This window comes from Oncorhynchus tshawytscha, linkage group LG32 (assembly GCF_018296145.1).
Source record: "Oncorhynchus tshawytscha isolate Ot180627B linkage group LG32, Otsh_v2.0, whole genome shotgun sequence".
NCBI classification, from domain to species: Eukaryota; Metazoa; Chordata; class Actinopteri; order Salmoniformes; family Salmonidae; genus Oncorhynchus; species Oncorhynchus tshawytscha.
This window is the reverse complement of record NC_056460.1, coordinates 8351854-8366880: the sequence shown is the minus strand read 5'-3', so window position 1 is coordinate 8366880 and position 15027 is coordinate 8351854. Positions and strand designations below refer to the sequence as shown.

Below are 15027 nucleotides of genomic sequence, written 5' to 3'. Positions count from 1 at the left end.
GGGACGTTCTCTTGATAAGTGTGTGAATTGGACCATTTTCCTGTCCTGCTAAGCATTCAAAATGTAACGAGTACTTTTGGGTGTCCGGGAAAAAGTATGGAGTGAAAAGTATTTCATTTTCTTTATGAATGTAGTGAAGTAAAAGTAAAAGTTGTCAAAAATATAAATAGTCAAGTTAACTACAGATGCCCCCAAAAAATGACTTTAGTACTTTCAATTATTTTTTACTTAAGTACTTTAAATCACTGGTTAGTGACTCTCACTCATCATATTACATCAGAATAAGACATGACAATAGGCCCTAAAATGTTTTGCCCGCAAGGGGGGGAGGCACCCAACAAAATTTCACTTAGGGCCTCAAAAGGCTAGGGCCAGCCCTGCAGCAGGCCAGGAAGCGAGGTTAGTTCTGCATCTATTTTAACCTCCTGCCTGTGATGAGTGCCAGTGCAAGAAGCAAGCAATGCGGTTTCTACAAGATTGTGTTGCAAGACCGCAGTTCATCGTCTTTTGCTCACCTGAAGACACCCTTGAGACAATGTAGATCTGTATCACCCAAACATCTGATCATGCACAGTGACGTAGCCCATAAAGAAGAGAGATTCGGCACATAACTTTCTTACCATTTTATTCTTGCCAAACACATCAGGAGAAGCCTTTTCAGTTTAGTCTGCTCACATGAACAACAAAGTCCCTCTTAAAGCAGTTACAATGCATATTTGATAAAACCAAGTGCTGAAAAGGGGTTTCAAACAGAACATTGAGAAGGTCCCATGAACTCAGGTTTTTTGATGATACCAATATAGGCAATAAACTAGCCTAGGATACCATATACCTTGCCCTTGCAATGAAAACACTGAATGCCATTGAAACATTAACAGTGGTATACGCCCGCAAAAGGCCACAGGCCTATCAAACGCATAAGCATTAGAGTGTAGGCCATGAGAACAGGGATTCATAATTACTTCTGTACTTCTAGTTATAACGGAGAGTGAAGAAAACAGGGTGAATAAAAGAGTAGCCGGACATTTCCTTAAATGCATTGAACAGGAAAGGCCACCTGTGTTAACTGTAGTTTACATTCTGAATATGACATGTAGGCGAAGTCATCATTAGTTCCAACAAAACGGCAGGGATGAATGTGATTGTTAGTTGGCCTACACGACCTTCTAAAAATGAATACTACATAAATCATTTCCAACTTCCCTTCGTTTCACATTAATAGTGAATAGCTACAATAAATAGGATCAATTATAAACATAGAATTGTTTTAAAATGAATAGTATCCATGTTATGGGTCTTGAAGAAAGAACTAGGCCAATGCGACTTGAATTGATATCTAAAATGCCACATTGTTACAGAGCTACAGGGAATGAATGATATCAGTGGGTATTTCACATATTTACAATAATTGAAACCAGTAATATCTATCTTCCTAAACGTTACCCTCAGATAAGAGGCTAAGGCCATCCCCTTCGCAGCAGCCATTCACCCCCCTCAGCCAGCCTACAACAGTGCAAAGTACATGTTAACTCCAAGGTCCTTCATTGACTTGTGCAGTTTGACCCGGGAGGCCCTGTTTGTTTGGCTCTCCCTGTCGTCACACGTGGCATGATGTGTCCAAGCAACAGACTTCTACCTTCCTAGTTTGAATCTGTCCATCTTGCAAACACACACACACACACACACACACACACACAGTACCAGTCAAAAGTTTGGACACACCTTCTTATTCTAGGGCTTTTCTTTATTTGAACTATGTTCTACATTGTAGAATAATAGTGAAGATATCAAAACTATTAAATAACACATATGGAATCATGTAGTAACCAAAAAAGTGTTAATCAAATCAAAATACATTTTCTTTTGAGATTCTTCAAGGTAGCCACCCCAGCTTTGCACACTCTTGGCATTCTCTCAACCAGCTTCATGAGGTAACCACCTGGATTGCATTTCAATTAATAGGTGCGCCTTGTTAATTTGTGGAACTTCTTTCCTTCTTAATGCGTTTGAGCCAATCAGTTGTGTTGTGACAAGGTAGGGTTGGTATACAGAAGATAGTCCTATTTGGTAAAAGACCAAGTCCAAATTATGGCAAGAACAGCTCAAATGAGCAAAGAGAAACGACAGTCCATCATTACTTTAAGACATGAAGGTCAGCCAAGAACATTGAAAGTTTCTTCAAGTTCAGTCGCAAAAACCATCAAGCGCTATGATGAAACTGGCTCTCACGAGGACCGCCACAGGAAAGGAAGGCCCAGAGTTACCTCTGCTGCAGAGTTCATTAGTTCATTAGAGTTACCATCCTCAGAAATTGCAGCCCAAATAAATGCTTCACAGAGTTCGAGTAACAGACACATTTCAACATCAACTGTTCAGAGGAGACTGTGTGAATCAGGTCTTCATGGTCAAATTGCTGCAAAGAAACCACTAATAAAGAACATCAATAAGAAGAAGAGACTTGCTTGGGCCAAGACACACAAGCAATGGACATTAGACCTGGTGGAAATCGGTCCTTTGGTCTGATGAGTCCAAATTTTAGATTTTTAGTTCCAACTGCCGTGTCTTTGTGAGACGCAGAGTAGGTGAACAGATGCCCTCCGCATGTGTGGTTCCCACCGTGAAGCATGGAGGAGGTGTGATTGTGTGGGGGTGCTTTGCTGGTGACACTGTCAGTTATTTATTTAGAATTCAAAGCTACCACAACATTCGGCAGCAATACGCCATCCCATCTGGTTTGCGCTTAGTGGGACTATCATTTGTTTTTGAACAGGACAATGACCCAAAACACACCTCCAGGCTGTGTAAGGGCTATTTGACCAAGAAGGATGACCTGGCCTACACAATCACCCGACCTCAACCCAATTGAGATGGGTTGGGATGAGTTGGACCCCAGAGTGGAGGAAAAGCTCAGAATATGTGGGAACATCTTCAAGACTGTTGGAAAATCATTCCTCATGAAGCTGGTTGAGAGAATGCCACGAGTGTGCAAAGCTGTCATCAAAGCAAAAGGTTGGCTACTTTGACGAATCTAAAATATAATATATAAAACTTTTTTGGGGTTACTACATGATTCCACATGTGTTATTTCATAGTGTTGACGTCTTCACTATTACTCTACAATGTAGAGAATAGTAAAAAAAATAAAGAAATAAATAAAAACCCTTGAATGAGTAGGTGTGTCCAAATGTTTGTCTGGTACTGTACATGCGCACACACAGCCCATCATTTTGCAACGTCGCTACACATGAACGCACAGACACACACACACACACCACACGCAGGCAAATAAACTGAAAGAGGGTGTCATTTACCAATAATCAATACATAGACTTTTTCTTTCTCAATATATAGACCTGAAAACCAAAACGGATATAAAGCCTTTGTCAAAAGTAAATCATATTTACATGAGTAAGTGCTTTTTCACTGAGCCCTGATACCATGTGTCAAAATAGCATGTACTAAAGTAGTTTGTAACTCAATTAGAAGCCTACATCGTCAAGTATGACAAAAACTCTGGGTCTCATTTAGAGAATGATAGCCAAAGTTACGTACATGCAAATTATAGGAGGGTTAGGAACCCCGAAACGAAATGAATCACAATCCCACTTAATGCAAACTTTAAAGGTTGTTATTTATATTCAAACATCTGAAAATACCAATATGTTCCAACACACATTTGTACAAATTCACACAGTTGCTGTTAATCCCTCGTCCTCAGATTGTCTTTTGTCAGCTTCGTTACACTGTAACGTATTCCTTAAATGTCACCGTGAGACAGTTTGTTGTAATATCCGTGATGACTATATTCCCAAGGAAAGGCTTGAATGAAGGAAAAGGCTCCTCCTCCACAGTCTGTTCTGTTGTGATAGCCAATGGCGGTTCTGTCTGTTCTGTTGTGATAGCCAATGGCGGTTCTGTCTGTTCTGCAGTCTTCTCCTCCTCGGCAGAAGGAGCCACCTGTGTCTCTGTGGGAACTGGAGCCTCCCGTCTGGACCTCACACAGCTGAGGTCCATGGGCTCGTCCTGGTTAGACTCCAGGAAGTCGTAGTCCTGCTGGCCATTGTGGCTATGGTGGCCATTTTGGTCCGTGGAGTTGCTTTGAGGAGGTGAGGACACAGTGCAGGGTATACTGATACTCTTGGAGTTTAGAAACTGTTTACAGCCACCCCGGTCCTCGCCCTTGTCTGCCTCCGAAAGATGACGTTTGAGGGCTGGAGAAGAGCCCTTTCCTGGCTGAGTCCTATGAACCCCCATCTCAATGGGCCAAGGGGCAAGGTTAGGTTTGTTGGTCAGCTGCAGAGGCTGATCCTCTGTAGCCTCCTTCTGAACCCTGACATTGAAATGTTTATTCTGCTCTGTCGCACTAAGCCCCATTTTGGGCGAGTCGACCTTGTCAGCAGGACACTTAAATACGTTAGATCTGTTAGACCCTTTGTTGCAGTCTTTCGCGAATCCGTTGGTGAGACCCAGTTTCTGGACGAGCCTCATCTTTTCAAGTTGATTTTCAGCTGCATCATCATTATTGTCCGGCTGCGGCTCGCCAAGGGTTTCCACGTCTCCATTTTTAATCCTTGCCGCCTGCATGCCGTTCTCCATGTACTTGCTCATGACAATGACGATGCGTCCGTTCTTGTTTTTGTTCTTGACGATCTTCAGCTTGCTGTCGCTGACACCGTCGGCCTCCAGCAGCGGTGTGTCCTCTTTGGCCGTGGCCTTGCTCTGCTCCGATTCGCCACTGGGGCCGTTGAGGTGAGCCGGAAGCTTCTTTAGCTCCATGGTGATATCCTTGACTTTGCTCAGGCAACCAGAGTCCTTGTCCCGGACCCACTTCTGCTGCAGCGCGGGAGGCAGGTTCCAGCTGTGGTTGGTGGGCAGTTCCGGAGCTTTGGTGGCCTCCCTTGGCTTCATGCACTGGGTGCTGTCGTACATCTTGGGGTCAGGCTGGTAGTGGTGATGTTTCTTGCTGTTGAGCTGGTAGTAGAGTTTCTTCTTTCCGTTGGCCTGCTGCTCGGCCTCCCTCTCCTTGGCCAGCAGGGGCTGGTACTGGTGGTGCTTCTTGCTGTTCAGCTGGTACTGCTGGGTCTGCGAGCGCACTGTCTGGATGGGGTCCACTTGCTGCCGGTTGTCCTCGTCCAGGGTGGTCTCCTGAAGGCCTGAGAGGACGCTGGATCTCCGGGCAAAGGACGGGACCTGCGAAAAACACAGCTGTTAGTTAACTGATAGAGTGGACTTGTTGACATCCCAATCTGACTGATTTTCTCTCTGTAATGAAGGTTGGGAAAATGCTATCATCAAATGGTGTTCCTCTAGATGACCTTTGGGTGAGTCCTGAGCCCTAAACTGGTGTTTAGTTCTAAACTGGTGTTTAGTTCTAAACTGGTGTTTAGTTCTGTGAGGGCCTTTCATACAGAATTGTAACATTTATTTGATCAAATGTATCGTAATACAGGAGTTAATTGTCCCCTCCAAAATATGTGAAGACTCACCTGGCCCATCAGGTGCTTTGGCTTTGGCCCTCTTTTGCGATATCCCATAAGCTGCTCGTATCTCTCCCTGTGAAAGGCAGAAACCGCCACCATGTCACTCAAACCATCCACAATAACGGTGATGTACTAACAATAATGAAATACAGTAATGCAATGCAGTCATTTATGGGGGAAATCCCATGCACCATTTCATCCTAATTGGTGACATGAAACATCAGTGGAATACCCCTCAGTCATATCCCCCTGTTTACCACTAGATCCTCTAACTGAACCCATGAGACATGAATTACTCATCCTTTATGTAGTGCAGGGCCTACAGACTTCTATCCTTATTACTTGTTTACCAGGCATTGCTGTATATCAAAGTCCTTCTCATGTCAAATATGGTTTAGGCCCGACTTAAATCTGCATTACTCCAAAATCATTTCCACATGCAATTAATAGTTTAATAGTTCAACATTCAATCCATAGAAGGATGGAATAGATTCAGGGCTTGAATTAACTACGCATCTATAGACTATGTAACGGGTGGATAGGATATTTTTCCTATAGCACACTGTTTTCCATTTTTACTCTAGAGCAGTAAGTCAATACCCAATGAGTACTGATGTCACCCCCCTTGCACACATCTAATTACGGTGGCGACTCCGTATATTTTCATAGCCTGGTACTCTGCCCGGTGATGCCCCCTGGAGAGTCACGTAATTAGCTACAATAAAAAACTCCCCCGTTTAGAGACAGAGATGATGGCGAAAACAGACACCGCCCTCCGTCAACATTTTCCCTACTGAGTGACCTGTCTCTTTTAAAAGCTGGTTTGCGCACACTGCGGGAGAGGATGACAGCAAACCCTGACCACAGGCCGAGTCACTGCATGGTTTTTGCGCCATAGTGTAGTTGTGTGTTCACGTCCAGAAAACCCCCACAGGAGGTTTAGCAATTACCGGCTAATAGTAACGCTTGTCCAGCAAACAAGGCATCTTGAAAAGGCACACGGTGTCTTCAAGCGGATGCTTCTACGGTTGTTACAGAGATGTTGCCTATTACTAAGTACTATTACTAATTAATATTACTAATTACTAGTGCCCTTTTTGTCTATCTAATGTTGTTATCAGTGCCTTCCTCATCCAATGCATGCTGAGGTGAAGCGGGGATGGGGGGATAAGACAAAGCATGCAGTCAAGGAATGTTTGGGCCTGGTGTCTGGATAAGCATATAGCCTGTGAAAGATGATAGCCTATTGTGGCATGGGCAAACTGAAATCAATCCATCTATTGTTATAGGCCTAATCACATAGGGACAATTCAATGTCCAATATGGTCGACCACGAAATTGTAACAGTCATACGCAAGCTATCTTTACAAAATGTTTTCAATCCGATGTGTGTGGTCACTGTGTAGGCCTACTGTTAATATAGGCCTACTGAGATTTAAAAAAAATATATATATATTTTTTAATTAAAAACATTGTGATCACATCAGGTCCTTTTTTTAGGGCTTTGAAAAGTTTTAACATTGCCATAGGAAAATGTAATTCAAGTAGGCCACATTTTACGCACACCATGAGATAGAAGTGGTGCGCTATGCGCGCACACACACAGACAAACGCACAGAGCAGCGCCAACCACCCCCATTGACTACGTAAGGTTGTCACGTCAAATCGAGTCTGTCAAACTCACCTGTTTTGGAAAGCGTCAAGCAGCCGCGGGTCGAGAATGTTTTCTTCTGGTTCCCACGTGTTATATCTATTATTAAGACAGAAAGTGTGTGAGAGAGAGAGAGAAAGAGAAAGAGAGAGAGAGAGAGAGAGTGATATTAATATCAACATCAGCAGAGGTCGCCTTCTATCAACCAAACTACAAGCATATATCAAATGTGGCCGTCATCCGCTTGATTGCAGACAGAATCCATTGTAAAGTAGCTAGGCAACTTCTGTAATCAGGTTAGCTGTTAACAGTTAGCAGTCAGTCTTGACGAAATAGACATACGAAACACAAACATTATTGATAAATGTGTAATAAAGTAAGAGCAAAGTGTAGCCTATACTCTGGAAATAGGTCATTATAAAGTGTTAATAATTGCTAGGAAGTGTACTTCACAAAGTCAGCACAAGCAAAACAGCAACTCTATGGGAATCATGAGGGTGATTAGGGTAACGTGGGGTAACAAGTCCCCGGAGTAACTGCCCCCCCCTACATTTCTCACAGAAACCACTTTGTCACCCATCTAATCTAAAAAAAATTTAAGTCACTCGAACAAAACGATTCTGAGGTAAGGTGATCTAATGATTGTCATTTAATAAAACGTACATATATATTCAAATTACGTTAGACCTATACACTTTTTATAGATGTACCATTAGGGCAATCCAATGCAAGATAATGGTACCTAACTTAGCATGTCCGAGTCATCTGCAAATAACTCCATTGAGTTACACAGTCAGTTTTTTCTATATACTGTAGCATTTGGACATGATTTGGTGTGAAAAGGAGAAGAGGAACCTAACATCAAAACCTCATCATAGTGAGGATATTAATAGTGAGATGTGCAATGCCATCTTGTTTCAATATTTGATTTATTTAACTTTAATAAGATACATAGATTATAGCTTTTAAGAGAACATTTTACTAGAACATGTTATTGGGGGGCTAGTTACCCCACGTTACCTTAATTTTCACTTAACACATCAATTAGTGATAGCATCCTAAACGCCATCGATCGATTCAAACATTCTCTTCAACGCGCGCAAAGACGCACCCGCGCCACACACACACACACACACACACACACACACTTGAAAACTTGAAATATTAATTTGCATTACTAAGGTAGTACTAAAGCATGCTATAGTATTTTAAAAGGTAACTTACTTTGGAGACCATCCTCGCCACTTGACTAGGTATTCCATCCTCCCCTATACGCAGATGAGAGAACATATTGGTTCATTTGATTATAAAGCGGTTCTTTGACATTATAGTCTATCTGCAAAAACACAACAACAACATAATTTACTTCCATCAATTACGCAATATATGGTATAGTGACACCAAAGAACCCTGTTTGTGGATATTGAGCAGTCATATATTTGAAGTGTTTTCAAACCTTTCGATTCCGCTTCTTCTCGATGCTCTCCACCGCAAAGACGTGCTCTCCCGCGGCGGGTAGCTCCATGTTCGATGCAAAGGGAAGGTTTCTCTTCCAATCCCTGTAGAAAATGTCACCCTTCCCGCGAGTGTGCTGTTTTTCCGTCGTTCAAATTGATACGGGAGATTTCCCTTCTCTCCGATCTTCCCTCTCTTTCCCTCTCACTCTATTTGGAACTCGTTGGCAGTAGCAGTGCGATACGTTTTGCTTTGCACACGAGAAGGGGTCGCAGAAAACTGTTAACGCAAAGAGCCATTGACGTGACGTCAGGAGGAGGAGGAGGCGCTTTGGGGGGCTGGGGGCAGTTTCATGCTTTAGCCCATGGATGTGTAGGGTGAAAAGGAACTGCAAGAGGGTACTATGAAAAGTATAATGTTGTTTTATGATATGTCAAATTGGGAATTGGGACTGAATATTTGCCTTTTACGTATGTCATCCATATCACGAAAAAATAAATCAAGGTCCTTTGATCTATTTTAATTAATGTAGCCTATTTGTTAACGTATTCATTAACATTTTCACAAGTGTATGGTAGATATTTCTAAAGGACACACCCATGATTTCCTTAAAGGCTGAAACCGATGGATAAATGAAGTGATTGTCATTGGTGTGCGACTCATCATCAATAGGCCTACTGAAATTCAACGTTGGGGTTCCACACCAAAACAAATATATGCAACAGTTAATTATGGGTATGGTAGGCCCTATGTAGCCCATAACTGAATGATACAATAAATGGTACCTTGAGCATTTAACCACGATAGAAAACCAAAATTATGCACACTGATTAAGCTATAGAAGATTGTATTAATCAGTCCCCTATCTAATTGACACATTAATAATAATAATAATAACCATCATCACCCTCATAGGATTGTGATAACTGTAATATGGATTTCCCAGGTTATTTATGATCGTTTTCCAAAGACTTCACACGGGGATCTTTGAAAGAAATTCCATAAACGTGAGCTTTGCTATTTGCCTTAGTGACTTGGCTAACATACCCAATGGCTGAGCAAGGCTGCGTCGTGCTGGTAGGCATTTTCCATAAATATCTACCCTCTCCATCCATATGATCTGTCCTTCTTAATACAAGGTCATATGTAAAGCCATTTTCGAGAGCCAGTGTCGCGGTACGGGGCATCTAGTGAAATTTCTCTGCACATCAATGGCCCGTGGTTGTGTCAGAGATATGTAGGTCACATCAGTTAGTCTTAAACCCGGTTGGCATTTCTTCCACCGCGTTTATTTCTGCCATGACTTTGACGGGCACCAGCCGCTGCGTTATCACTTGGGCGACAGACGCATGGGCCTACCTCTGGCACATAGAAAAGGCAACATAATGTGTGTTTGCTTTTTTTGCAACCTACAACAGCACAGTTATTGCCGCTGGTGGTGGTTCGTGTGTGTCTTATGCCCGCTGTCTTTTTGAAACATGAAAAAAGGTTGAACATGTTGACAAGTAGGCTATAGTCACCGCACACGCACGGTTGTACACGCGCACGGTTGTACACACACGCGGGCGCGCACACACACAAGCACACATACACGCGTAGATTTGGCTTGTCAAATGACCTGTTATATTGTATAAGTCTTACACATTGTACAATTATTGGTATTTGTCTACATTGTTATTTATTTCGTTATATGTTTTCGGTATAAAGGCGCGAGCGTCGAGTATAATTTTAAACCTAAATAAAATTCAGCAGCTCAAGGGTTAAAGGAGAACAGTTCATGCAGGCGGCAATGTTCAGCCTATTGCAGACAGGCACGACTTCCTTTCCTTATAAGGCAATGAGCTCAAAACGCCAGACAAATATCACATGAACTAGTTGAACGACCAGCTTAACAAGAGTATTTGGGCACAAATTTACTCCCATACTCACGCTGGCTATCAAAACATTCATTCCTTTTCAATAGGTTCAAAGGAAAGACCACAAAGCATTGTCATCGTGGCTCGAGCAGCGAGCTTTGAGCGGTCACAAAAAACAGCAATTCTATAACATTCGCAATCTTCTTCACAATAAATACCGTTTACTGCAAGGGCCACAATACTCAAATATACGTATTTGGATGAAAACCATTTGAAACGAAGTTTTGCCATCTTTTTTTAGTAGATACGCTATTCTCCAATCACACCTGACCCTTGATATGCCCATGGAAAAATCATATTTGTATGTCACCAAAAGGCTGTGACTGTCGTATCACCTATCTTGTATAGGCTATGCGTAATATTACAATTTATGAGCCATATCAGTTAAAGATGTAACACTGGATGTAATTGGAATGATAAAAATGGGCACCAACACATCATTTCCACTTCACTGTCTTTCAACTTGCGCGTGGCACATGTTCAAGGGAACGCGATGCACGTGCAGTCCAATTAATATGTTATCATGTCCATGCAAACTCCATACAATGCTCATTCAGTTCGGAGAATAACCCGACAGAATGAACAGACCCTTTCAGCAACTGAAAGCTCAATGTCACTTATTAAAAAAAAATCAGTAAAGGGATCTACATGGCCAAATTGAGGAACAATTATATCGTAGACTAGGCTTGCATCATGTCATAACTGCAACCAGCCATTCCAAAACTACAGTAATTCGATGTTTATTAGGGGCATTTCTTGTGAAGTCATCACATGATGAACCTCTAACCCACAGAGATAACGCATGATTCATCTCACGATAATAAACCTATGTGAAACTCAGGTTCAATGTTTAATTGGAGATTTCCATTCTTACATAGAATGATGACCACACATGAGACTGCAAATAGCCTACACAATTTCCTCTTAACTTAGAAGGACAGTTTATGCATAAAGGACTTTCAAAGTCATTAATTTGTCTTGATAGAAAATGATGTTCCTGACAGCACAAGGTTTACCAAATAGGTTACAATGGACCGGGTGATCTATTTCATTTAGGTTACAGTTGCCATGGTTGTTGGGATGAACAGCCAGATTGTATAAAGAATTTGAGAAGACTTGTAGTGTGATATGCCCTCCTTTCATGTAAATCCTCTATTATATACGTCAAGCTTTTATAAAACAACTCATTGAATGCCTGACATGTACTCCATAGCCTCCAATATGTCAAATGGGATTTCAACTAAATGTATTGAGCAAAATGAATGAACAAAATGAAACATACACACTAAAAACAAATGGTTCGATATAGTGCCATATATGGGTTCTTTGGCTTGTAACCAACCTTTATTTGAAGGTTCTATAAAGAATAATGCTCATAAGGTTCTAACTGGAACTCGTATGGTGCTATAAAGAACCCTTTCCCAAGGTTCTATAAAGAACCATTCAAAAAAAGTGATATTATAGCCCCCAAAAAAGATTTTGCTATGGTCAGAACCCTTTTTGAGACTGTATAAAACCATTTTTGAATTGGATCTTTATAGAACCTTGATGGAAAATGGTTTTATAAAGAACCTTTCTCAATCATCTCATAGGCTCTTTGTAGAACCATACAGGTTTTCCTATTCTGGTTTAATAGCCATATTACATTGTTAAAATTCCAGTGGTTTTATTATTGTCTTAATTAACCAGTTGAATCAGGTGTGCTAGCTCTGGAACGTTTTTTTTTAGAAACAGACAACCATTACATTTACATTAGGTCCACATGAATGGGTCCAATGACATGCATTAAGTATGGGAGAGAGAAAAATATGAATTATGTTAAGCAATGGGAAGTATAGGGGACATGGTTGGTCAGAAATTGAAATTATGGCCCTCAGAACAAGGGTAGGGGATGGTGCAGGGTAGGTACAAAGAAGAGGCGGGCATTCGGGTCAGGGGTTTTGAAGGGAATCGTTGCTGCATGTATGAATCTGTTTGAAGGGATGTGGGCAAGAGAGCAGGGAGAGCTAGGCAGTGTACAAAAGGGGCAGTATGTAGTGACAGGATGGTTTATACAACAGGGCGACATCTGAGTAAGATGACATTTAGCCTACACATAAGAAAGAAACTGACTTTATGTGCGTCAGAGAGAAGAAACCTGACAAAGATCAAAATGACGAAGAGCTTAAATTACGACCAAGAAACTCTTGGGGTGTGTATGGAGAGAAGACATGAGAGTTTACACAAGAGGAAAGGACCAGGAATGAGGAATTTATTGTCCAAGTATGTAATGGTGGAGAATGATAAGAATAATACAAAGGATTTACAACTGAAAGGGACTGTACAGGCAGGTAAATCAAGAAGAGTCTCAGGTGGATGTGACAGATGGGGAAGGGATGAAGAAAGGTTTGAGAGATGAAGCAGGAGAACAAAGTCTTGGCTTTGGAAATTGACTAACTCAACTAGATAATATAGCATGGTAATTTACATAATATTTACACCATGTATATGCTAATTAGGTGGAGTTAATGACACCTGTTAAACTATTATAAACTATCACGATTTGGAAGACCAAACAAGTGGCTACCAATGGAGCTCTTCGTCATTAGTATCAGTGACTTTTATTCAACTCAATCATTTAAGTCCTCCACCCACATAGTAATCATTACTTTCAATAATGAAAGGAATCATTTCCAGGTTGGGGCACATTCTTATGGGAATAAAGAAACAAATGTGCCTCTGTGAGTGATGAATATCTCCATTGAGCTTCAATATTCCGGTTATTCAAGAAACATCGGCTCTGATATTCAGTCATTCATAATAGGGACCATCACAAAGCTCTAAAATAAATAAACACACATATGACTCATTCATAATGGCTTTTATGCCAGAGGGCCGTTTTAGTAACGTCAAACAGCAGCCTTCCCAGCAGCCTTCACCAGACACGACGCAAGTCGTTCACGTCTCTCCACACATCAGGGGAGAGAGCCACGATGTCACGATGACTCAACACTCTCCTTAGAACAGGCAGGGTAATTGGTTGGGAGTCTATGGAGCAGCTCAGGACGTCAGAGGCAGGTAACAGTTATGACTTTTGAACAGTCAGCTGACTCACAGTTGAGAATGTTCTATTCATGTTTTTTCTTCTTTTTCTCTCCCCTCTGCTTCGGTTCTAGTGACGTACTCTCTCCCTCCCTCTCTCTCCTCTCTCTGCGTCTGTCTGTCTGTCTGTCTGTCTGTCTGTCTGTCTGTCTGTCTGTCTGTCTGTCTGTCTGTCTGTCTGTCTGTCTGTCTGTCTGTCTGTCTGTCTGTCTGTCTGTCTGTCTGTCTGTCTGTCTGTCTGTCTGTCTGTCTGTCTGTCTCCCTCTCTCTCTCTCTCTCTCCGCCTACCTCTCTCATCCCTCTCTACTCTGTCTGTCTGTCTCTCTCTCTCTCTCTCTCTCTCTCTCTCCGCCTACCTCTCTCATCCCTCTCTACTCTGTCTGTCTGTCTCTCTCTCTCTCTCCGCCTACCTCTCTCATCCCTCTCTACTCTGTCTGTCTGTCTCTCTCTCTCTCCACCTACCTCTCTCATCCCTCTCTACTCTGTCTCCCCCTCTCTCTCTCTCTCTCTCTCTCTCTCTCCGCCTACCTCTCTCATCCCCCCCGCCCTTCGTGACGTTCAAACGGCTTCTTCTGCTTCCATGGTAGCTCGGATCCTTAAAGCACAAAGAAATATTTAAGCACAAAGAAATATTGTGAACGTCAACTATTAGAGTAAAAAGAAGACTATAAAAAGCTCCTGTTGGTTGTGTGGACGTCTGTGGTAGTTGGTGTGATGCATCGGTTCACTGGCAGCCAGGTGTGGTTAGTTGGCAGAAAGGGAGTCCCTGGTCTTGGTCCACTATAATATAGCACCTCTGATGGCGAATGTTAACCGCCCCTAATCATGTGTCTGGCAGGGAGCGCCACAGACGCCATTTGTGTTGCCTGTCGGGGTCTGGAAGAGGCCCAGTGAGAGAGTGGTGCTGGTGATGGAGGGCCAGACGGGGTGAGAAGAACAGACTGGCCACGGCTGGGAAGACAGACAGACTGGGCAAGGATGGGCAGACAGGCTGGGTAGGCAGCTAGACATCGAGCTAGACGTCGAGTGAGCAGGAAAACAGACAGAGCGGGAAGGCAGGCACACTTAGGAAAAAAAGGGTTCAAAAAGGGTTCTTCGGCAGACCTTGTATGATAACCCTTTTTTGGTTCCAGGTAGAAGCCATTTGGTTCCAAGAAGAACCATTTCACCGAGCAAAGAACCCCCAAAGACCTCTTTAAGAACCCTTTTCTAAAAAGGGTCTACCTGGGCCAAGATTACCTACTGCCATATAGATCTTGCAGAACTTTAAAAACCTCTGAAGAGATTTCTAGAAACCTCCACAGAGCTCTATAATCCTCATTCTCCTGTCACTACTGTATGGTTGCCACCCTGTCCGAAATATGAGAACAAACAACTGGAAGTGAGTACTACATTAGTTCAACTCCAGCCTGGACATATACAGTATATTGGCTTTTTAACATTT

The 15027-nt window shown here is 42.3% G+C and overlaps 1 protein-coding gene across 1 annotated transcript; it reads right to left on the bottom strand.

Annotated features, from left to right (window-relative positions):
* Positions 1–3612: 3612 nt before the first annotated feature.
* LOC112230341 (E3 SUMO-protein ligase CBX4) lies at positions 3613–8877 on the bottom strand. The gene is made up of 5 exons (XM_024396586.2): positions 8588–8877; positions 8356–8399; positions 7165–7230; positions 5487–5553; positions 3613–5190 (listed from the first exon to the last, which is right to left on the bottom strand). Exons 1-5 carry the CDS (start codon positions 8654–8656, stop codon positions 3739–3741), a joined length of 1698 nt encoding a protein of 565 aa, XP_024252354.1. The 5' UTR covers positions 8657–8877; the 3' UTR covers positions 3613–3738.
* Positions 8878–15027: the final 6150 nt, after the last annotated feature.